This window comes from Ambystoma mexicanum, chromosome 9 (assembly GCF_040938575.1).
Source record: "Ambystoma mexicanum isolate Mex_15411 chromosome 9, UKY_AmexF1_1, whole genome shotgun sequence".
NCBI classification, from domain to species: domain Eukaryota; kingdom Metazoa; phylum Chordata; class Amphibia; order Caudata; family Ambystomatidae; genus Ambystoma; species Ambystoma mexicanum.
The window spans coordinates 513906607-513932334 of NC_090931.1; the positions used below are offsets into that span (position 1 = coordinate 513906607).

General features: G+C 47.3%; 1 protein-coding gene across 4 annotated transcripts in view; it reads left to right on the forward strand.

Moving 5' to 3' along the window:
* CLUH (clustered mitochondria homolog) overlaps positions 1-25728 on the forward strand; it is a 2231193-nt gene that overhangs the window by 1065081 nt on the left and 1140384 nt on the right. For all 4 annotated transcript variants that reach the window (XM_069615061.1, XM_069615063.1, XM_069615062.1 and 1 more), the window contains exon 9: positions 15996-16088. In XM_069615061.1, coding sequence (XP_069471162.1) covers positions 15996-16088 — 93 coding nt within the window. The remainder of the gene's footprint in view (positions 1-15995; positions 16089-25728) is intronic.

Sequence of the window (25728 nt, forward strand, 5' to 3'; positions counted from 1 at the left end):
CTTATTTAATTAAAAGTTCAAAGGGGTTGCCTGTCCTGAGAACTCTTGACACTTCAGAACTCAACACAAGAAGCCAGGAAATCACAGGGTTCTGTTAATTAAATGCAAAGTGGCTCCCTGGCCTCCTGATCTCAGCTTCCCAGAGACCACACAATGGCCCCTTTCCTCTGAAAGGAATATGTTGATTTTGACTGTTTAATGTCAACAAAGGCCTGCCTGCCAGAGGACACATGTGACTGACCCACCCAAGTCTTGGAGGCGGACTCCAACACTCTGAGAACTGAATTGAAAGCAAAATATATATTTTACAGAAACACTGATAACTCTTTGTAATCAAATGACAGAAATGTATAACTTTGAGAGCCTTAATTTAAAAAATGTACCTTCAATTCAAGCCCAAACTCCAGTTTGTGTGATGTTCTGGGGGCAAACTAGCAGTTAAGAGGATATTACTCAAAATGTGTGCATGTGAAAAATCTGACACTTCATCAACTAATGTCCATACTCCTTGCGCACATGTGTGTAAATTTGGGTTAATGTCCGGTATTGCAAACCAGTTAAAAAGTGCAAAATATTGCCATTTCTGAATGCAAGCTCTCAGGAAGAGCAGAGTTTGAACAGGGGATACCTCCTGTGATATGTGAGGGGTGCATGTAATTTTAAACAAATGTGTACCTGTGCAAATATGTTTTTTTTTTTATCAAATATAGATTATGTGCAATTTGACAGGGGAGTGTCCTCTCTGCAAGCCATAAAATGACATCACGCTGACACACACTTCAGTTTCCCAATCAAGTGAGGGATGGAAATTTGACCAATTAGAAGCTGAGAGAGGGGTAGGGTCTAGTGATGCTGCACACACACCCATTTCAAAAACAGATAAAAGCAGACAGACAGGACAGATAGGGACCTTCAAATCCATTTGCAGCTGGAAGCTCTGCCGGGAAAATCCATACTTTACCTCCATCAACCTTCAGAGAGCCAACATAGAGACTTCAAATCTATCAAATTTCCAGAACCAGAGAGAGAGCAGAGCTGATCCAGACCACTGTTAGCAGGACCAGAGAGAGCTGACCTAGATCACTGTGAAGTGCAGAGACCAGAGTCCAGTCCAAAACCTGACCAGATCCGTGGCGAGGCATATTTTAAAAGATATTGCGAGTACCCAGCAGAACTGTGCAGAACCAATCTCTTAGTTAAAATAATATAATTCAATCCTATTTTAATCTAAGTAGAACTGTCTCCTAACTGTCACCTGTCATTTGTAAAGCTGTCACCTGTCATTTGTAAAGCTGTCACTTGTCATTTTCTAGTTGCAAGCTGCACTTGTCTTTTTGAACTTTAAAATTTCAAATCTGAAAAATGACCTTTATTTAATCGCTCATATCTCCGCGACCGTTTGCGCTAGAGACTTGCAGTAACTTTCCTCAGAAAGCTTAGAATCGTGGCTTACAAACCTAGAACTGCATTCCTACCCCCTATAGTTTGGCCGCAATCGCGGAAAACGCACTCGCGAATTTACCGCGATTTGCAAATTTCTCCACGTGTGAAAACAGAAGCTTTCTGGCTTTCCTTGCTAAAAATTCGTTTGTCTCTTAAGAACCACCCTAGATCCTTGATAAAGTGAGCCTGAACTCATCCCAAGTATATTTCACTCACCCTGAACCTCTAGAGGGAATTAAAAGCATTTTAGCATATTTTTCACATCATTGCCAGCACATGTAAAAGCATTTTGGGCCTGTGTTTCCAACTTCTGTAGTGTAAGCTTGCTGGGGTGAACTGAATTACAGTTGATTGCATTTCTGAGAACTGTGTGCTTCCTTCCATTTCCTTGCATTGCATAAAAGGGGGGGGGGGGTGAATTGTCCAAGAAAGTGATTACATTGTTTTGTTGAAATCATATTGAGTATTTTCTGTATTGCAATTTCATTCCATCTTGCATCCATTTGAAACCATAAAGTATTGTTGTTATCTTATCCATCCTATAACCACTCATCATTGATTATAAAGAAGTGTGCTAGTGCCAGACTATCCATTATTGATTACTGATCAGATTAAGTGTGATATTCAATTATTAATTTATTATAAAGCGTGATATATATATCTATTGTTTAAATTATCAAATAAACCTTTTAAACTTGCAAAACAGAACTACTTCTTGGCTCAGTGGGGTCAGGGGGATTCCAAGAGAGGGGTGTTATATTGGGGTAGTCAGCCAGAACGCATGAACTGGACATAAAGATATATTAGTAAGGGTTTCCATTCAGTATCCCAGACTAGGCATTGACTTAGCTGTAGTGTTGAATTGAATCCTCTTACAAATTGGGGGCTCGTGCCGGACGTTTGGATTAGATCTATCACTTGTGCAGATTAATACAGCGTGCCAGCTGACCAGATACACATATCCGGTCGGATCACACGCTGTGTTACGCTGTAAAGCACTCCTCAAAGGAACGCTCTAAGAAAAAGGTCTGTTTTGCAAAAATAAAATACAAACTTCTGTAAGTCAGGAAGGAACTCAAATTCCAGAATGACGACCTTAGTAGACATGAAAATAGCCAGAGAGCACTTCTTACATAAGTTATTTGTGAGAGGTGAGTGGACTCACCAGGACCAGACGGTCTGGTTGCAGGCCATCACGCAACAGGTCACGGAAACAGGCTCAGATATATGGAGAGATCAGGGTCCCTTACATGTGGCCCTGAGTGAACTATACATGGCTCCTAAGGCTAAGGATGAACAAGACAAGATGGTTAGGATAGCGGCATACCTGTACCTATATATGGGAGACATGCAGGATAAATGTACTGAAAGCCAAGATCTGGCGAATAAGCGACAGATGGCGTTAGAGAAGGTCCAATCTGACCTGGTCTCTTCTGAGCAGAGGCTGCAGGGGAGCCAGGAGTCAGAAAATGAGAGTAGACGGCACATCATTAAAATAAAGAGGGATATGGACATCCTGCAACAGGAAAAGGCTGACCAGGATACCAGATTTCTGGCCCTGCAGAAGGAGTACCAAGAAGGTTTGGACTCCCTACTGCAGAGCCAGAAAAAGCTGGAGCAACAGTTAGACTTCAATAGGGCATGTGCTGAGCAGGTAGTCACCCTGCAAAGCCACCTAGATAGGGAGAAGGCAGAGAGCAATAAACTGATTCTGAAAGACCTGGATACCCAGCCAGAGTTTGATGAGGAGCGCCAAAAAGCTGGTGCCTTTCAACGACAGAGGGACGACCTGGCAGCACAGATGCAGGCTCTCAGTCAGGAAAGGGACACTGTAGGCCAGGAAGTCTGCCACTTAAAAAAGGAAATTGAAGAAAATTACCTGGCCCTCCAGGGGCTGGGTGACCTCCAAAAAGAAAACCAGAACTTGGTAGAGCACACCAGAAGGGTGGAGGATGCTCTGGCAAGACAGGAGCAGGCCAATAGGGACACAGCTCAGGAGGTAACCCTCCTGCAGCAAAGACTGGCCCAGTGCTCCAGGACCAATCAGGAAACACAGAGAGAGAATGAGGCTCTCTGCCAGCACAATGATAGGCTCCAACAACAGGTAGCGATGCAGGAGAGACTGATAGAGTCTAGTAAGGCCTTGACTGAGGAACTGAAAGCACAAATGCAGGCTCTTGCATTGCAACAGGGAGCAGGGGCGGATAGAGATGAGGTCCGCTGGGAAAGAGAGACTCCTGACCATAACCTCAGGAGCCCTAACACCAGGGGCCTTCATCTCTCCCAGTCCCTGGACTCTACCACCCCCATGTCCCCTGGCGCACATGAGCACAGGGCCACAGGGATGGCAAATTACTATCCAGCTAAAAGTATGGGGCTCATAGGCCAGTACCACTCAGGAATGGAGGGGTGGGCATCCGGGTATGGGCACCCAAGTACAGTACAGTTCAGTGGGGAACCCCAGGAGAGTAGGCCCCTTAAGGGCATCCTGAAAACCTCTGCCCAGTTAGGTCAGTGGGGGGGGGTACCCAGCAAATCCTGGCAGCAAGGAGGGATCTGAGGACTCCTCTGAGCACCACAGGAAACAGGAGACCAGGTCCCCACATTCTGCCAGCCATTCCCAGGCTCGCAGAATCCGGGAAAACCTGGAAGAACAGACAGGAACCTCTGGGAGCAGTGCCTCTGAGTCAGAGGATGAATGGACAAGGGTTACCCGAACCAAAAAGGCCAATAAGGCAAAAAGGGCCTTGCTTAAGGACCCCTTAAAGCAGATTAAGGCGATCAGGAGCGTCATCACGCCTTACCATAAGAACGCTAAGTATTCTGTTTGGGAACACTTGGAGCTCTATGAGCAAATGATGGAGACTTTTCATTTGAAGGACAGCCAAAGCTGTATCCAATATGTAAAGTGGACATTCTCCCCAGAGTACTCCAGTTTCTTTGCAGGGCTGGAGGACCAAAATCATTCCAGGTGGTCCACCTATAGGGCGGCCATATTAAAACATTTTTCTGTTCACAGAAATCCCCAAGAGGCTCGCAAGGCAGCCTACAATTTACAATGTGGGGAGGATCAGGCCCCACAAGAATTTGTGCAGGAGTTAAAGCGTGCTTTTGCACAGACCACAAGAAGAGTGCGCACGGATAGCAGAGAATTTATTAATACGTTTTTCCATGCCTTGCCCAAATACATAATGACCCAGCTCGTGAGGGATTTTCACGAGAAAAGATCTTTAGGCTGGGTCATCGAACAGGCGACCAGGATCTATGAGGTGCATAAGCCAATAGAAAATAAAAATAATGCGCCCAAAAACCCCAAAGCCAACAGCACCCCTGCTGCTGCCAAGGTGGCAGAGGTAAAGGTCACCCCCGTTTTAGAGTTGGAGATGGGGGGGCCTAAAAACCTACCTGCACCTAATAATGCTAGGACCAGAAGGTCCTCGGGCCAGTCACAGACAGGGAGCCAGGGAGGCAGCCCCACAAATGGGGTCCCTCGCTCTTCTGATTATGTAAGTCCCCGTTACAAGGGAAATCGACCCATCCTGGGTTATGTGTGGACTCCTCCAGCCCAAGGGGGGGGGGATCCAGCCAAGCACCTAACCCAGGGAACTTCCCTCCTAACTTCCCACAGGAGGGCAGAAATTCTCCAAATCCTGGGCAGAACTTTTTCCCCAGGTATCCACCCAATTTCCAGCCCCAAAATCCTCCACCCTTCTTTCCCCAATTCCCTGAGCCCAGACCACTGAATCCGGGAGAAGTGAGGCCAAGGGTGGAGGGGTATCCAAATCTTCCCAATCCGGGGTATTACCAGAGAAGGGATAGTTACCCTTCCCGGGATCAGCCCAGGGGAGAAAACAGGGCCCCGTATCAGCCTGAGCGGGTTTCCCAGTTAGAGCGCCAGGTTCAAAACATGGCGCGGGATCTGGGTCACATACTGAGGGCTCAGCAGAACCCTCAGATCGGCATGCCGGCGCAGAACGCCCCAAACTCTGGACCTGGTACTCCAGAACAATGACGGGGGCAGCACCCCGATAACTCACCGGTTCCCAGGGAGGAGGCACAAGGGGAAGGGGGGTGTAAAGGGAAGCTTCCTTCCTCGCTTGTAAACAGCCTCTGGAAACCCAGGAACCGGAAACAAAATCTCCTGCCCCTGAAAGTCTGCCTCCTAAGGAGCAGAGGGGTGGTAGGAGAAACAAAAGACCCAAACAGACACAGTTTGAGGAGGAGGTACAGATCTTCCAATTTGAGGGAGAGGGATCCTCAGAGGATCCTGGGAAAAGGATCTTCTCCTTCAGAGAGGGGGGAACTCCTCCCAAAGAAAAATGGGTCCCTAGGGATGCAAATCCAGACTGGGGAGATGTGGAGACTGAGCTACCGCCGCCCACCATCTCATCCCAGAACCAACAGCAAGAAAATCCCCTGGTTCAAACCCATCCTGGTGACTGCCTCCAAAAAGGGGGGGGCGGCCCGGAACCGGAGCCAGGGGAACCCACAATGGCTCTGATCTCCAGTTGCCAACTTTTTCTTTCAGATTCCCAAGGCTTTCCACAGAATTCTGCCCAAATCTCTTCGCTAGCGATGTCCAAAACCAGAAAGTTAGCCCACCAGTTGTCCAAAAATGTGCATTATCTGTGCCCCCTTGAGGAGAAGGAGGGAAGATACTATGCCCCGGTACAAGTACAGGGGCAGGGTACAATTTCAGCGCTGGTGGACACGGGATCTCAAGCTACCCTTCTGTCCAGAAGGGCCTTTGACGAACTGAATGCAGGAAGGGGAGAGAATTACCAAATTCCTCTCGCCTCTCTTCCTGGACAACTGCAGAACTTTGACGGGAAGGAAATTCCCGTTGAGGGGACTGCAGACTTGGACATTAAGATCGGGCGACATAAGTTGAAACACCCAGTCATAGTTGTGTCTCCAGAGGGCACCCCTTGTTTACTAGGGAATGACCTCCTGAGAAGGTTGTCACCCCTAATAGATTGCGTGAACAAGGTCCTCTGGACCCAGACTAGCCGACCAATAAAATTAAAACAGAGTGTCAACCATGTTAGTTTAAACGGCACCTGCCACATGGTTGAACAAAAACCTGACCAAGTAGAATTTCACTTCCAGAATAGCCAAATTCCAGACGTGACAGTAATAGCAGTAGGACAACAGACTGGTGATGGGGGGGTCCTCTCTATTTCTGAAAATCAACCTTCCTTCCAGTTTAAAATGTTACTCCACGCTGGAAGGAAACACTCTGAAATTCTTTACAAATCCACAATCAGATATTACCACTCCTATAGTCCAGGAAGATGTGAAATCAGCTCAGAGCCTGGCTGATATTCAGCAAATTGGAGAGCAGTTGTTCATCCCTGTCCAGTTAAATGATGGGAAGGACTCTGTTCTCGCTCGAGTGTGTGTGAACAACGGTAAGAGCTTCATCAGCGAAGCCATGTTCCGCCAACTCCCAAAAGATCCAGCCATTCCCACATTCAAACTGATAGACAAATGGGAAATGGACCTGGAAGCGCCTAATTCCAAACATCTCCTGCCAAGCAGGTGTATGCTCAAAATCTCCATTGGCAACAAGAGCATAGTCCACAATTGTTGGGTCGTGCGAGACGTCCCTGCCGCCTTGTACTTAGGCAGTGACATTCTCAATCGCTTTGCCATTAGTTTGGACCTAATAAACTTCGAAGCTTGGTCCCGATTAGCGGATAATCCCATGGGCTTTGATGATCCAGAAAAAGCATTTAGGTCAGCTCAATTGCTACCTTATGCAGTTGAAATTCAGATCAAAGAGGAGGTCACCATCCCAGAAAGGACCCGACAATTCTCCCTGGAAGTGAAAGCTAAAAGGGGACAAGAGTTGAAAAACCCTGATGCTTACATACATCTAAATGCTTCTCTCCAACAGCAAGGGTTGGGGGTAAACCCAACTCCATTAGTCAACATAGAACATGACACCATTCTAATAGAGGTGGATAACAGCGACTTAAAGAGTATTACTCTAGCCGCAGGCACCATTATTGGAATGGCGGTTGATGACCGACATTTTTCCATAGATTTAGGTAATGAACTGTTAGGGCCAATCCCCAAGGACTGCTTTGACAGTGACAGTGATGACAATACAACACCAGACAGGATTTTTACCCGGCATGGGGGGAACTTCCTGGTGTACACTTCCTGCCCCTATGGTAAGGAAGATGTGACTTGTGACTTCAGGAGGGATGAGGTGATTTTCCAGGTCCATGAGGGCTGCCTGTCCCACCTGAAGCCTCCAGTCCAAATCAGCACTCTGACCAGGGACTTCTCCACCCAGCTGGAGGAGGCCGCTGAGATAGCCAAACCAGAAGTCTTTCCAGGCTTCAGGCAGATGGTGGAAGAGAGAGTCAACCTAGCTGATGCCTGTGTGACTCTGGAACAAAAGCAAAAGTTGAAACAAGTTTTCTTGGATTTCCAAGATCTCTTTGCGGTAGACTCATATGACTGTGGTCGCACTGACATCCACACAACAACAATCCCCACGGACCCTGGCATGACTCCAGTGTTTGTGAAGCAATATCGCTTGCCTCTCGCATCAATGGAGTCCCTTACTGAAATAATTAAGAACCTTGAGTCCCGGGGAATAATCCGTCCAGTTCACAGCACCTTCAATAATCCGGTGCTGGGAATATTGAAGCCAAACGGCCAGTGGAGACTCTGCGCCGACCTCGGGGAGCTCAACAAACTGGTCCATACTTCCCGATGGCCTCTGCCCTACATTGACCAAGGGCTGGCCCAGATTCAGGGGTCACAGGTATTCACTGCAATAGACCTGACCAATGGATACTGGACCGTGCCTGTCAGCAGGGAGGACCAATACAAACTGGCTTTTACCTTTGGGGGCCAGCAATACACATGGACCCGGACTCCCTTCGGATACCTTAACTCCGGTAATGAGTTCAATATTTTCCTACATAAGGCCATGCCCGACCTGGGTGCGAGGGGTAACCTGGCTTATGTAGATGATGTCCTCATCAAAAGTTAATCTGTGGAGGAACACATAGCGGAGATCCGTTATGTTCTGACCCAGTTGAGGGCCGCCGGAGCAAAACTTTCCTTTCAGAAAGCACAGTGGTGTAGAACCCGTGTTAATTTCTTGGGGCATGAGATTACTCCTCAGGGTCTCTGTCCCCAGGAAAAGAAAGTGGAAGCACTTCAGAAGCTGAAAGACCCCACAACTCTGCGGGAACTAAGGAGCCTCCTTGGACTGACTAATTACAGCAGAAAGTTCATTGAGGGCTACGCAGAGATCACCAGACCCCTGATTCATCTCCTGAAGGGGGGGGTCAAGTGGGAATGGGGTCCAGAACAAGCCGAGGCAGTAAGACAACTCAAAAGAAGCCTCTCACAAGCGCCTTGCCTAGCTTACCCTGTCAGAAACAAGGAGTTCTTCCTGGAGACGGGGTTCTCTAATACGTGCTTGACGGCAGTATTATACCAAAAGCATGACAAGGTCAATAAAGTAATCTCCTATGCGAGCAAAACTTTATCCTCTGTGGAGGAAAAATTCAACGATTGTGAGAAGGCACTCCTGGCAACGGTGTGGGCATTGAAGAATTACCGCCCGTTTATCCAGGGGGAACACATCATAGCGGAGACTCCACACCAGCCTCTGCAATATCTCCAAAGTGACAGAATCCAGGCCGGAAATGTGAGTAATTCCCGAATTACTTCCTGGATTCTATCAATGCAAGGCTTTCCTGTGGAGGTTAGATATGGCCAAAACAAGAAGAGTCCCCTCGCGCAAGGTCTGGCTGACTTTCATGATTGTGCCAGAGAAAACTGTCTCGAGGACGAAAGTCTAAAAATCAAGGACAACACGGAGGCATACCTTAATTCCCCACAAAAAGTCTTTGAAGAAGACAAGTGTGGGGGAATGCCCACTGTGTATGTGGATGGATGCTCTTACCATGTTGACAACGACGGGGAGAAAGAACTGGTGGCCGGCGTAGGGAATGCATGGGTGAATGAGTCCCCAGAACCCTCCGCTGGATACAAAATTGGTCCCCGAAGTAGTCAGGTGGCAGAATTGATGGCTGTGCATCAGGCCATCCTCACTGCTGTCCAGCATCACCTCCACGAACTAGTCTTAATCACAGATTCGGATTATGTACGGAACGGGTTCGTGGAGCACCTGGTTAATTGGAAAACCAGAGGCATGTTATGTGCTAACAACAAACCCTTGAAACATGGGAAGTTGATCCAAAACATTGATGATCTGGTCACCTCGAATGAGATGACCATCTATTGGAAAAAGATCAAGGGTCATTCCAAAGTAGAGGGACCAGACAAAACTGGAAATGACTTAGCTGATCAGCTGGCCAAAACCGGGGCCATCCAAGGGGATCTAATTGAGATTGAGTCCCTATTGGGGGAAATCCAGGTCACTGCTATCACTAGGTCCCAGACAAATGCTCACAACGACCTTTCAATTGCCCAATGGAGTAAGGAGACCCCTGATGCTGATTTGATTACCGCTCAGAAGGGGGATCCAATAATTGGTAAGTTTTACCAACACCTTGAGGACCCTGAGAACTTTCCCCTGACGGATACCGATTACACTGGGAAAGAGGACCTAAGAGTGTTGATGAAATGTCCAAAAATGTTCCGGATCCAAGACGGTTTGCTGGTAAGGAAATCCAAAGCTGGCCACGATCAGTGGGTGGTTCCTACCTCATTCCGAAGCCTGATGTTAAGTCACACCCATGATGCGGCCACCGCCGGTCATAGGGGGTTTCACACAACATTGGAAATCTTAAGAGAGGTTGCATACTGGCCACACATGGGGCAGGACCTCGACCAATACTTGAAGGGGTGTCTTGTGTGTGCACAATTTCAGCCATCATCCCTCACGCACCGTGCGCCTCTCCAAAAGAGGGGGATGACACTGCCATGGTCAGATTTACAAATCGACTTTGTAGGCCCCGTGATTCGCTCTGCTAGGGGGAATAAGTACATGTTGACTGTGACATGCTTGTTTACCAAGTGGGTGGAATGTCTCCCAGCCCCAAATTGCAAGGCAGAAACCGCAGCTGCCTTGATGATTAACCACGTCTTTTCCCGTTTTGGTCTACCTCAAAGGATTGAGTCAGACAGGGGTAGCCACTTCACCAGTGAAGTAATGACAAAGATGTGGGAGATACTGGGGGTCAAAAGGAAGTTACATATTGCTTACAGGCCAGCTTCTTCTGGAGCAGTGGAACGCTACAACCGGACAATTGTGAGCATCTTAAAAAAGTTTGTGGCAGATTCTGGGCCAAGTTGGGACATCCGATTACCTCTGGTCCTAATGGCCATCAGATCTACCCCTTCATCTGCAACCAAAATGTCACCATTTGAGTTAATGACTGGACGCAAGATGGTGCTTCCTCAGCATTTGCTCTACAGGACCCAAGAGCAGACACTGATAAATGCCTCCACTACTCATGAGTATGTGGAGAATTTAAGGAAACACCTCCAACATGCTTTTGCTTACGCTCAGCGGAATCTAGAAAGATCGGCTGATAGCATGAAGACCCACTATGACCTGAAGACTTCCAGGAAGGAATATCAGGTGGGGGACCGGGTCTATCTGTACAACTTCCAAAGAAACCAGGCAAAACAGCGGAAATTTTTGCCTACATGGAAGGGACCCTTTGAGATTATAGACAAAATCTCCCCTGTGGCCTACAAGATCCGCATCCCCAAAGGCGGTTTGGCAGAGGGGGAAGACAAGTGGGTCCACATAAACCAGTTGAAATGTTGCCATCCCAGGCACACTCTGCAACAACTGGAGGAATCCTCTGGAATCCTAGCGGGTACTGTCTCAGACTAATTCAGTTCCAACCATAAAACATACCACATCTAGTCTCTAAAATATTGTGATTTGCATGAAACTGTCTCTTAGTTATACTGTTTTTTTTTTTCAAAATAAGAATGTAATGTTTCGTTATGATGAAATGCATATGCTGCCCCACTATCTCAACAGTGGTGGAAAGACGTCTATGAGTAGGTATTGCCGCTCTTCCTTTGTCGTCCTAGGAGAAAGAAAACCTGGAGACGGGCCAAGGAGGACGATCCGGAGACCGGGAGCAGAGACGCAACGGGCCCGGGGTACCGCCCAATCTTCCCATCAGGACCGGCGAGGAGAACTGATCGATCTGACCGGATGGAGAGGAAGATGCTGAACTGTGCCATCTACAGAATTGGAAGAAGATAATGTGGACATACCAGCGCCAGGGTTCAAAACCTCCCTTGCAACCGACTCCCCCTCGACTCAAGTCAAAGCGCAGTCGGGCGGGGGGGTTTGTGGAGGGTTTTGACCCATGTGGAATCATTAGACGGGGTAAATATGGGGATTAAGCTGTCGCTGCCCATCATTTTACCCCAGAACAAAAATAAATCATTGGAGCGGGTAAAGATGGGGATGCGCTGTCGCCGCCCATCATTTCATCCCAGAATCCAGGAGAGCTGCGCAGTTGTGCGCACACCAAAATGGTTACCTAACTTGCCACCCACCAGTGTAAAGAAAGGTCTTTGTTAACAAAATCCACTGTTACTGATGTCAAAAAGTTGCTGAAATCGTGACTCATTGGACCACTTTAAAGATTCAACCTTTTTGTGGGGTTCCACATAACCATCTTACTGTAAGGAGCCCCATCAAAACAATGTTAAGCAAGGATTTACTACCATGTAGGAACCATTCTTGTTTAGAATGCATTAATCCAAGAAAGATCCCAAAATTGCATGCAGTACCAACAAAATCCTCAAGGCGGCACTAGCGGTCTAAACTCTGACAGGAGAGCTGTCTTGCAAAACTGTCTAGTGCAAAGAAAGGGGTCTTATTTAATTAAAAGTTCAAAGGGGTTGCCTGTCCTGAGAACTCTTGACACTTCAGAACTCAACACAAGAAGCCAGGAAATCACAGGGTTCTGTTAATTAAATGCAAAGTGGCTCCCTGGCCTCCTGATCTCAGCTTCCCAGAGACCACACAATGGCCCCTTTCCTCTGAAAGGAATATGTTGATTTTGACTGTTTAATGTCAACAAAGGCCTGCCTGCCAGAGGACACATGTGACTGACCCACCCAAGTCTTGGAGGCGGACTCCAACACTCTGAGAACTGAATTGAAAGCAAAATATATATTTTACAGAAACACTGATAACTCTTTGTAATCAAATGACAGAAATGTATAACTTTGAGAGCCTTAATTTCAAAAATGTACCTTCAATTCAAGCCCAAACTCCAGTTTGTGTGATGTTCTGGGGGCAAACTAGCAGTTAAGAGGATATTACTCAAAATGTGTGCATGTGAAAAATCTGACACTTCATCAACTAATGTACATACTCCTTGCGCACATGTGTGTAAATTTGGGTTAATGTCCGGTATTGCAAACCAGTTAAAAAGTGCAAAATATTGCCATTTCTGAATGCAAGCTCTCAGGAAGAGCAGAGTTTGAACAGGGGATACCTCCTGTGATATGTGAGGGGTGCATGTAATTTTAAACAAATGTGTACCTGTGCAAATATGTTTTTTTTTATCAAATATAGATTATGTGCAATTTGACAGGGGAGTGTCCTCTCTGCAAGCCATAAAATGACATCACGCTGACACACACTTCAGTTTCCCAATCAAGTGAGGGATGGAAATTTGACCAATTAGAAGCTGAGAGAGAGGTAGGGTCTAGTGATGCTGCACACACACCCATTTCAAAAACAGATAAAAGCAGACAGACAGGACAGATAGGGACCTTCAAATCCATTTGCAGCTGGAAGCTCTGCCGGGAAAATCCATACTTTACCTCCATCAACCTTCAGAGAGCCAACATAGAGACTTCAAATCTATCAAATTTCCAGAACCAGAGAGAGAGCAGAGCTGACCCAGACCACTGTTAGCAGGACCAGAGAGAGCTGACCTAGATCACTGTGAAGTGCAGAGACCAGAGTCCAGTCCAAACCTGACCAGATCCGTGGCGAGGCATATTTTAAAAGATATTGCGAGTACCCAGCAGAACTGTGCAGAACCAATCTCTTAGTTAAAATAATATAATTCAATCCTATTTTAATCTAAGTAGAACTGTCTCCTAACTGTCACCTGTCATTTGTAAAGCTGTCACCTGTCATTTGTAAAGCTGTCACTTGTCATTTTCTAGTTGCAAGCTGCACTTGTCTTTTTGAACTTTAAAATTTCAAATCTGAAAAATGACCTTTATTTAATCGCTCATATCTCCGCGACCGTTTGCGCTAGAGACTTGCAGTAACTTTCCTCAGAAAGCTTAGAATCGTGGTTTACGAACCTAGAACTGCATTCCTACCCCCTATAGTTTGGCCGCAATCGCGGAAAACGCACTCGCGAATTTACCGCGATTTGCAAATTTCTCCACGTGTGAAAACAGAAGCTTTCTGGCTTTCCTTGCTAAAAATTCGTTTGTCTCTTAAGAACCACCCTAGATCCTTGATAAAGTGAGCCTGAACTCATCCCAAGTATATTTCACTCACCCTGAACCTCTAGAGGGAATTAAAAGCATTTTAGCATATTTTTCACATCATTGCCAGCACATGTAAAAGCATTTTGGGCCTGTGTTTCCAACTTCTGTAGTGTAAGCTTGCTGGGGTGAACTGAATTACAGTTGATTGCATTTCTGAGAACTGTGTGCTTCCTTCCATTTCCTTGCATTGCATAAAAGGGGGGGGTGAATTGTCCAAGAAAGTGATTACATTGTTTTGTTGAAATCATATTGAGTATTTTCTGTATTGCAATTTCATTCCACCTTGCATCCATTTGAAACCTTTAAGTATTGTTGTTATCTTATCCATCCTATAACCACTCATCATTGATTATAAAGAAGTGTGCTAGTGCCAGACTATCCATTATTGATTACTGATCAGATTAAGTGTGATATTCAATTATTAATTTATTATAAAGCGTGATATATATATCTATTGTTTAAATTATCAAATAGACCTTTTAAACTTGCAAAACAGAACTACTTCTTGGCTCAGTGGGGTCAGGGGGATTCCAAGAGAGGGGTGTTATATAGGGGTAGTCATCCAGAACGCATGAACTGGACATAAAGATATATTAATAAGGGTTTCCATTCAGTATCCCAGACTAGGCATTGACTTAGCTGTAGTGTTGAATTGAATCCTCTTACAGTGCTTCCCCCAGCCTTTGGTGGCTGCCTCACATGGGTTGACCGTCCCCAAGCCCAGCAGCAGTCCCTGGGAGCCCCGGCAGGGTCCCCATCCCTCCTCTGAGCGAAAAGGTATAACTCTGCATGGCCAGAGCTCTAGGACGGCAAGGGGTGCTACCCCCAGCCTTGGGCGTCTCCTTTACACGTGGGTCATTGGACGACCAGGCAGGGTCCTCATTCCTACCCAGAGGGAAAAGCTGTAACGCAGCACAGCCAGAGCTCCAGGACAGTCAAGGCGGGGGAGGGGTTGATGCTCCCGGCCATGGGTGCCTGTCTTCCATGTGGGTCGATGGTCCCCAAGTCCAGCAGCAGTCCCAGGGAGCCCCGGCAGGGTCCCCATCCCTCCATGGAGGGAAAAGCTGTAACGTGGTACGGCCAGAGCTCTAGGACTGCCCGGGGTGCTGCTGCCAGGCTTCGGCACCTGTCTCCCATCTGGGTCCCTAGGCAGGGAAGGGGAAGTCCTCCTCTTCACTGCCTGGGGTTTGGGGATATCGGTGCTGCAACAGGGGGGCAATCCGCTCCCCCAAAGGTAAGCAATGCTGAGGACGCGCTATCTCGTACTCAGCACTAGAAACGTAGAGCTGAGGACGAGATACCTTGATCTAAGCATTTAAGGGTTGATGTAAATGTTTTATTTTTGTTTATGTACACCTTTAGGCATAGTAGTGGCGTGACTACAGCAACAATAAAGCACAACCTTAATGTGTTTTATGTATGCTGCTTGTGATGCTGTTTCATGGATATTTCCGAATTGATTAATGTAGGATATATTGCCATTTATTTCTTGCTGGCTGAATTCATGTAGGGGTCAGCATGGTTTACTATAGGGTTTCCCATGTGTGCTCTGCTTAAGAAGGTGAATTGATCATAAGTGGCATGTCATCACAAGCAAGTCGAATGCTTTATCTTTGTGATTTTTCCATTTGTTTTCAAATAGGTAAACACGTCTTTCTTTTTACCATGTGTACTTTTACTATATATTCTGGATGTGGGGTTCAGACCCAAGCACCTGAAACCCAGAGAAATCTCATGTAGCCTGGATTCAGTTATTGAAAAGATATGTTGGCTCTGCATTTGGAACACTGCTGGCCAGAGACTTAAGAAAACATAGTAATCTACAAACAAGAACCGATCTAAAGTATTTTATTAAACCAGTATTTAATTTGTCTGGAAGAGGTGTACATTTTTGTCGCTAGGTTAGTGCTGCTGCTTTTTTAAAAGGCATTAACCAAGATCAAGAAGCTACTTCTAAATCAGTGTTTTGTGAATGCTGCTTTTTATTTTTCATGTCCCTCTTCCCTTTAATTTACACACATTATATAAATAATGCCAATGATTGCTTTTATTTTTATCAGACCAGAGATTGGAATGAAGAGTTGCAAACCACAAGAGAACTGCCGCGCAAAAACCTACCAGAAAGGCTTCTTAGAGAACGTGCCATTTTTAAGGTAATATTAACGTTTGTTTCTCACAAACCATATGTCATGTGCATGGGAAAAAAAGCTGCGAAACCTTTTTTTTTTTGTTCATTCGCCAAACATCTTTCAGTCAAAGGACGCATGTAATAATTGGAACATGTCACTGTAGGTCCTGAGTGTAAAGAATGTATCAAATGGACATAATGAACAATAGTGCCCCCTACCCCTTTCTGGCAATACATGTATGTTAGTGCTCATAGGCCAGACCTATTGGGCTGAGCTAAGGAGAGATAAGGCGGGTTAAGGGCACATAATCACAAGTTTGCAAACAAGATGGGCACATAATGCTATGCTATTTGTAACCAGACACTGCTAGGCAGGAATTTCCAATAATGTGAGATTGAAATTAAACAATCCAATCAGGTATTCTCTGTGGCACTTTGTAGTGAGTCCCTCTTCTAGTTCATGTGAGCCATTCGAGTTGCTCACAAAAGCAGATGGCAGCACTAGGGGAAAGACCAGGAAACTTTAAAAAATGCATTAGTAGGTTACCAACCAGTATAGCCCACCTTTCTCCTCCCTTGGTGGAAGATCTTGGAGGGCTACCCTATGTATAGCAAACGGGAAAGACACTGAGAGGTTATCCAAAACCCAATCAAGGTAAAGTATGTGAGCAGTCAAGGCTTTGTCTCTAGAAAGTGTGGTCTAGGTCTACAATGAGTCTACACAGAGTAACAATACTTCAGGTTAGACAGTAAGTATATAAAAATAGATATTTATTAGGCCTTTAGTTGCACATTGAGCATATGAAAATCACAAATAAGTATTGCCACACAAAACCTTATAAACATATATATATTTCTGAGGCTTGTGGAATCTGCTGAGATCACATGCTGTGCATAGGCCGACATCTAGTGGAAGCTGCAGAGTATTACAGTTGTTGGTTTCGAAACTCGAAAAGGGATGGAGACAGGGCATGCCAGTTATACTATCCGTAGTGTGACGTCCACTGTACCCATGATCCCTCACGCGTTAGGTCCCTCAGATTGTTTTTTCCCACCATACTAGTCGGACACATGTGTGCGGAGTTCCTTTCGGCGTAAATCCATCATCTATTGTTAATTATGTTAGATTTCTTCCTATCCTTTGTCCACCAAACGCCGAAGAATGACGCCAGTGAGGATCGGAGAGACTTCCGTTGGAGACTGCCGCGACGGACCCTTGGCCTTGGAAGGCCACGCCAGGCCTTGGCCCAGTCAGAAGAGAGAGTGGGGGGAGGTTGTATATAGATAATTTTTCCCCTTTTTCCACATATTATTCGCCCTGCTGCCATAATTTGACCATATGGAGAGTACTCCATTTAAATTCTGCCCCAAGTGTAACAGAAAGTTCCCTTGGGTAGATGAACATTTAACTGGTAATCTGTCTCTCCCTCGAGACCATATCGAGGATTCTTGTCGGGCCTGTAGGCTCTTCAAGCCTAAAACCCTAAAGGACCGCTCCATGAAGCACTGGGCCCACTACGCCAGGCGGCTCGAAGCCATGGACGTAGAGGGTGCGTTCAGCGATGGCAGCAACGCCGCCAAATCGGACGGCGAGGGCAACTTCAGCTACCCAGACGCAGAGCCCCGACCCCGTAGGACAGGCTGGAGGCCATGTTGTGGGGACCACACCCGGCGGCAAAAGCGCAACACGTACACCCACCACCAAGCACATTAGCCGCGGCCGGGCCTCGACACACGTGTCGAATGATCGGCAAAGGTCGACACCTAGGGAGCGGGCCACCGAATCCCTGTCCTCTGGGCGTTCCCAGTCACCTCACGACAGGGCCCAACGGTCCTCGGACGGAAAAGGTGTCGCCCATCAAACTACTGTCGAAACCCAGTCTGACGACGATGCCGTGTCCCAACCCACTTCCGAGACTAGACACGCCGCGTCTAATACCACATCCGAAGTTCGATGCTCCGCGTCTGGTCCCGCCTCCGAACGTCGACGCGCTGCGTCGGACCAAGCGGAAGGTCCCAAAAAATCTGGAAACACCACTTCTGGCCATGGAGGAGGAGGTGTAAACACCATAAAAAATCCTCTAAAGATCCCCACACTCCTAAAGAGAAGCATGGGGATGTCAGGGCTTCAAAAAGATTCAAAGAACCGCAGCCTGCCCCTAAAACCAAAATTAGACCTCCCACAGATGTGGATATGGGCCTAACCCCTCAAAATGTTACTATAACAAGCTCCAAAGAATGGAGCTTTGCCCATATATACAGAGTAATTAAAAGAATGACATTTATGGCCAACTTTTATGAAAAGGACCCACGTTATTTTCAAAGTTATATGAGCACCCCTCCCACCTCAGCTCCATCTGGTTCCAAAGCCACTCCTATGTCTCCTCAACCCCCTCCTAAGAGGTCTAGAACTGAGGCCCTCTTCATAGATCCCTTTGTTGTGGAACCTTCTAACCCTGCTTCATACCATGAGGACCCTGACCCTCAATGTTATGAGGACCAGGATGCAGACCCTTATTACGGGGATCATGAGGAACAGGAGGCTGAAGATGAGGCTGATGCTTACACCTTAGACTCACCAATTCCTAAGGACCCTCCTGTGAATGATTCCCCAGTCAATAACCAACCCCTCCTTAATGAGGTGTTGGCAAAGGCTGCTGAACACTTCCAAATCGATGCTCAGGAAGTTCAGGAGGACAAAGATTTCGCAGAGCAAATCCTGGGGGACAAGAGGGCAGTAACTCAGTCCATCCTGCTACTAAAATCTATTCAGCCATCTCTACAAACCCCTAACCTCACACGTGCAGTTAATCCACGTGTCGAAAAGTTTTCATGCCGCTCCCTCTCACCCTTTATATATCAGGGGACAATTAAAACCAGATTCCCTAGTTGTCACCACCATGAGAAAAAGAGCGGGCACCCCACTTGCTTCCTCAGAGGCTCCACAGGATAAAGAAAGCAAGAGGATTTTTGGCCTCGGTAGGAAAGTTGCCTCCTCTGCGGCTCATCATGCTAGGATAGCCAACAGTGCCACCTTCTTGGCAAGCTATAATTGCCACTAGTGGGAGGATGTTTCTGCCTTACTCTCCTCTGCACCAGAACCTTTAAAAACCCAGTTAGCACAAGTGGCAGCCGAGGGGAGGGCAGTGTCTGGTTGCCTCCTTAAAACTAACTTCGACAAGGCTGATAACGCCGGTAGAATAATCGCTGAGGGTACGATCATTAAAAGGCATGCATGGCTGAGACAATCGGGATTTAAGCCTGAGACTCAGGCAACTCTAATAGACATGCTGGTCGAGCCTAACGTATTATTCGTCAAAGCTGTCGAAGATGCACTCAAAACTGCAAAAGATGAGTGTTGGGACGGATTTCTCGACTCTGACCTGGTGGGCAGAGGTTCAGAAGGCCAGCCTAGTTTCTTGGAACAGGGTATGGTAACCTCTGGACAAGCCAGACCAATCAAGGTAGCTGTGGCAGGCAGTCAAGATTAAGTCTCAAGAGGGGTGAGGGTGACTGAAAGACCTCAATGAGCACACAGAGCAAGGACACTTACAAATTACTCCCAGACAGGTGTATATATCAAAAATATAAACACATTTATTACAAGGCCTTTGTAACACAACACAGTAAAAGAGTCGCAGCAATCCTACTAAACCAACACAACACAATCAATACAAAATATATACAAGACCATTGGGGTCTATAGGGTTAAAGGCACGAAATATAGTAACAACCTAGAGGGGAAGGAAAATGGGTAGTGCAGTTAGTCTTTAGTGCCCTTCAACATCAAACGCACACCTAACTAAGAGGCAGTCCAAACCCTAAGAGAGGAGCCTTATGGTCAATAGTACATGTAGTGCAGGCGCACGCGGTTGTTCGAATGGGCAAAACGGGGTCTCTTCAGGAGTCTCTAGAAGCTCAGGAAGGTGGGTGAGGCGATGAAGAATAGATTCCCTCTATTCGAGGATGGCCTGCACTTGAAGGCTGAGGTGATTCCAAGGTTTGGGAGTAGGTTGCTAGTTCGCACTCGCAGTGGATAGGATAGGGACCCCCAGGGGCCACGCGTGCGTACAAACGGAGGCGCTACGGGCCACCGGTTAAGGTTGGGGTTACTCACCAGCCCCAGGCGCACTCCGGACCAATCTTCGCCAGTTGAGTCCACTGCGGCTGCAGGTTCAAATGCGACAAAAAGGATGTCTGCGGCTTTCAGTTCCGGCGATACAGCGATGATTCCCAAACGGGACAATGGCGATTTCTCCCCTCCTGATGGATGGATCAGGCCATTTTCACTCCAGCAGGGCTTCAGGGGCAATAGGGTCACAAATGCAGCGCACCTGCAAAGATCGTTGCAAGCGGCTGGGCAACACGGTAACCTTGTTTACTCCGGTCCTGGCGCATTCGTCTCACTTCAGACCTGGGAATGGCAAGTGTTAGAAATTAGGTGTGAGGATGCCGGGGACATGGAGCTAGCAGTATACCAAGTTTCGAGGGCCTCCACGAAACGACGGCTGAGACAGAGGAAAGGTCCTGCGTAGGCCCAGGGACGCTTCCGAGAAGGCTTACTTGCAGGTTTTGTTGAAGGTGCCGAGAATAGTTGGCCCCACTACTCTAATGGGTCGAAGCGTCTTCGCAGACCTTCTAGGACGACCAGATGCAGAGGGGTCCCACGGGACGACAGCGGGCTCAGGCTGCCAAAGCTTCCAGTGGTTCACCAGCGGTTCTTCGACTCGGCTTCTTAGTTTCAGGATACTTGGATCCTATACTTTGTTCCCTGAGAACTCCAGAGATCAACCTGGTATGGGTGTTTTTGGCTTCCTCTTATGCAAAGTTCCCTTTGCGCCAAAACGGAGAGGAACCAGTGGGGGAGGGGGGCGAACGAACACACACACAGAAACACACACAGAAACACACACAGAAACACACACAGAAACACACACAGAAACACACACAGAAACACACACAGACAGACACACACACAGACACACACACAGACACACACACAGACACACACACAGACACACACACAGACACACACACAGACACACACACAGACACACACACAGACACACACACAGACACACACACAGACACACACACAGACACACACACAGACACACACACACACACACACACACACACACACACAGACACACACACACACAGACACACAGACACACACACAGACACACACACAGACACACACACACACAGACACACACACACACAGACACACACACACACAGACACACACACAGACACAGACACACACACACACACACAAGCCCACATCCTGGAGGCACACACACAAGGCATGCAGAAGCCCGCAAAAGCTTGGCGTTTTGCGGGAAACTGCAAGTCCAAATAAGGACTGACCCGGGTCGACTCAACCTGGGGAAGGCACAAGGGCAAGATAAGATGGCCAAAGGACAGGTCAAAGAACCTTGTGGCATGGCCATTTTGGAGCCAGACCACCTATTCATGCCAAGCGCGGATTAAATGGCAGGAAAGGGTTAAAATTGCATGAAAAGATAAGCTGCCACTAGCCCTGTCCATGACACATCTGCACATCTCCAAAAAAGTCCTATGAGAGTATCTAGGGTCTTTGTAATCGACTATGAGACCCAAGTGCCCTGTACTATAAGGTACATTGTGCACTTGTTGCAGAAAGGTTGCAACATTGGAAAAGGACTAAGGGAAGCAAAGTCTCCAAGCACTGACTGTCTTTAGAGCATGTCAGTTTCTCCATAAAAAGTGAGCGAAAGCCAAGAGGAGTGCAGCAGAAGGCTGTGCTCCACTGGCAAAGTCAGATTAAGGTGTTTAAACAGCAGCAAAAAGTTTGGGGGTGTACAACTGGAGGAAAAAGTACATATAAAATGAAATCTTTCCTAACAATGAGTCTGACACTTTAAGATCACTTGGTCAACTCACTAACAAACCCTCTGGACAGAGGGGAAGCAGTCATTTTCACTGCTTTAGAGGCCAAAATTCCCAAAGAGGGTCTAGCTATTGCCAGAATCAAAGCTCATCATTTGGGAATAGCCAATCACAATCTTCCCAGGGCTACCCGACATGGCAGCGCAGGGGTCGTGGGTGGGAAAGAGGCATCCCCGCTAGAGGTGGTAGGCCACCTTCCAAATAGTGACGTTGCACTTCAGGTCCCCTCCCATGCTTCCCCAGTAGGAGGGGCGCATTACCAACTTCACCCACGCATGGGAGGAAATTACCTCGGACAGATGGGTGCTGTCCACAGTATCCGGCGGCTACTGCATCGAATTACTCAAGCGCCCCCACGGCAAAAAGTACACACTCAGGAACACCAGCAGTTCCTCCTCGAGGAGATTGCCACTCTGCTGTTAAAGGACACCATAGAGGTAGTCCCGGCTGTTAGGCAGAAACCTGTGCAGTTCCCTTGGGGAACACTGCAAAAGATTTAAGACTACAGGTAGAGCAGTAAACCCCTTTGGTAGCAGTCTGTACCACCCAGATTTACCTGGTAGCTGTGGCTGAGCAGTCAGACTTCTCTCAAGAAGAGTTAGGCAGTATGTAAAGTATACACAATATGTACCAAAACACAATAGCACAAGCAAACACTGACCAGAGCTTGGTTTCAAAAGTATATAGTTATTTATTTAAAATACACATAAGTTAAAAACACTCTAGCAAAAATATAGTAAAAGCACTTCAACACAGTTATACTGAAAGTAAATTCAATCCTTTCTCCTATCTAGACAACTCTAGGTTAACACCACTTAATTAAAACAGAGGTGAGTGCTTAACGTTAGATGACACTCTAGTAGTTTCCAAGAAAGGGAGAGAAAAAGCAGAAATAGGTTAGACACACCACTCTAAGGTCCAGAACACTTGCAATAGGCTTAAAGAAGAATAAAGTCACAGGTGAGCAAAAGTCACTAGGCAGGGCCCACTCTTAGAGTAGCCGGAGCGAAAATGTGCCCAAGATCACACTGTTAGTTAGAGATTCAAAGTCTTGCAAAGAGTCAAAAAGAGTTTTAGAGTGGCTCAGAAAGTTTAGCCAAAGTGTCCCAGGCACTCCCAGGTTCGAAAGCCGGGGACTAAATCTACCCCGTACAGTCGGTAGCAAGGGAAGCCAGGCGGAACACAGTACCTTAAGCGGAAAGGATCCTCCAGCGGGGGCAGTTGTTCCAGGCAGCGACAGCAAGGCTCGACGTCGGTCAGGGGAGAAGAATATCTCGCTGAAGAGCAGAAGAGAAAGGTCGTAGCACTGCCCGGGAAGAAACCAGCCGCGGAGTCCTCCGGTTAAAGGGTTGGTACCGACTTTCGCGGTATGGGGGTAAAGTGTGGTATTCCGGATGCCGGGGTGCTTGGCACAGGCAAGGCGGCCACGAGATACCTCTAAAGGACGGAAAGAAGGCGAAAACTGGTTGTCCCCACCAGTCAAGGGAAGGAGCCACTCCGTTAAGAGTTCTCCTCGGTCGTCGGGAAAAAGTGGTGAGACGGTTCAGCAGGGCTCCACCGGGTGGTGTCGTCGAAGCAGGTCGGCTCAGCTCTTCCCTCGTCGGATTCTTGGTCCTGTGGCGACTTCTGAAGTCCCAGTCCCCAAAGCCCTGCTTTTATGCAGCAAACCCCCATTCACCCAGCCTAGCTGTCACTCAAACATGCTAAGTGGTGAGCCGGGCGGCTCACCACTTGGGCCAATCAGGACGGAGTGCGACTTGAGTTACCAAGGTAACTCAGTCCAGGGTGCCTAAATCCCCCTCCACCCCTCCTAAGTACCCCAGACAGAGTGGCACCACTTTGGAGGGCTTCTGTGGAGAAGCCCGCCAAAAGTGGAACAAAGGGCTCCACTTTGGGTCAGAGTTACAGAGGCGAACACCAACGCCATTTTAGAATCAAGTTTTGGCAAAAAGTCCCAACCGGAGTTATAAAAATAAATATATAAACCGGCGGTATGTTTAAGGCTACCGTAAATAAATAATTAAATGTGTTAGCCTAAAACAATGGGAAATCCCATAGGGAAATATTCGCGGTCGAATATAAAAAGTAGTTTCCACTGCCACCAGCCAAAACTCGATCAGGGGGGACGGAGACGTGCCCCCTCGACTAACAGACCCTGGGGCAATCGAATTGCCCCAGCCAGTACGTCCACAATATGATGGTTTGTACTGGTTCTGTTCAGGATTCAAGACTAGCAAAGTCTTTGGTGACTTTACATGCCCTGGGAGACAGTAGTCAGTCCCAGGGTATGGAGTCTATGTTGGGGAGTCCCTAGGACACCCCTGGGTCACGGCACAGAGGGTGCTGTGTGACCCACATCACAAAAATACATGAGGCCCTATGGAGTAAAAGACCCCATAGCCCATTCAACACAAGGTTTAACCAAGAAAACACACTTCAACATGTCCAAGAGTGAGGGTAAAAGAGTCTCACTCTTGGCAGGAGAAAAAAATTAAACCCCAGAAATCCAGCAAAGCTGCTGGGGGACTCACTAGGTAGGGAAATTCAGCCTAAACAGAGAATTCTCCCTAACACCGGCCAATCAGGTAAACGGGTATTTATTCAACCTACTTCCTTGTGCCAAAGAAAGATCTCACTATGCGCCCAGTATTAGATTTGCTCCCTGCAAACAAGTATGTCCCCACAGAAATTCGGCATGACGACGCAACAAGAGGTAATCCCCCTAATAAAAAAGGGGGATTACATGGCAACACTGCATACGAAAGATGCCTATTTTCATATTTCAATGTTCTCAGCGCACAGAAGATTATTGCGTTTCAATTTAGCGAACCAGCACTACCAATTCAAGGTGCTGCCCTTCGGAATAGCCTTGGCTCCAAGGGCATTCACCAAGGTACTGGCAGTGGTGGCAGCGCACCTGCGCAGGAAGGCAATCCCAGTGTATCCTTACCTGGACAACTGGCTCATTACATGGGAAGCACCCCTAATTTGCAGACAAAACATCCAAAGAACCATCAACCTCCTCTTTCATTTGGGCTTCTCCATCAACAAGAAAGTCAAGCCTAGTGCCAAGCACCTCGAAACAGTTCCTAGGAGCTGTCCTAAATACTCGAGGGGTTGGCCTTTCCGTCAGAGGAAAGAATTCGAAATTTGTTGCTGCAAATTCCTCAATATCAAGCCAGTCGCCAAATAAGGGTGCGCAAAGCAATACGTTTGCTAGGCATGATGGCTTGTTGCATTTACCTGCTTCCCCACGCACGCCAGCGCATGCAACCCATGTAGGAGTGGTTGGCGAAACAGTGGTCTCAGGCAAGTGGTCAGTGGGACGATCTAGTGGTTGTTTCGCCAACACTAGTACAGAATCTTTGCTGGTGGACGAGAGAAAATTTAATGAAAGGGAAACCCTTCTACGACCCAGAGGTTCAGGCCGTCGTCACAACAGACGCCTCCTTAACAGGGTGGGGAGCTCACTACCTTCACCACACAGCTCAGGGTCTCTAGTCTCGCGAGGTTGCTCAGAACCACATTAATCTGCTGGAACTTCTAGCAGTATTCAGAGCGCTTTGGGCATTCAAACCCCTCTTATCGAACTAGTCAGTGCAGGTCCTTACAGGCAGCACAACTGCGATTTTTTACATAAACAGGGTGGCACTCATTCTCAAAATCTGTCCATGCTTGCCCAACAAATTTGGAAATGGGCACTCAAACAGAAGATTTACCTGTCAGCCCAA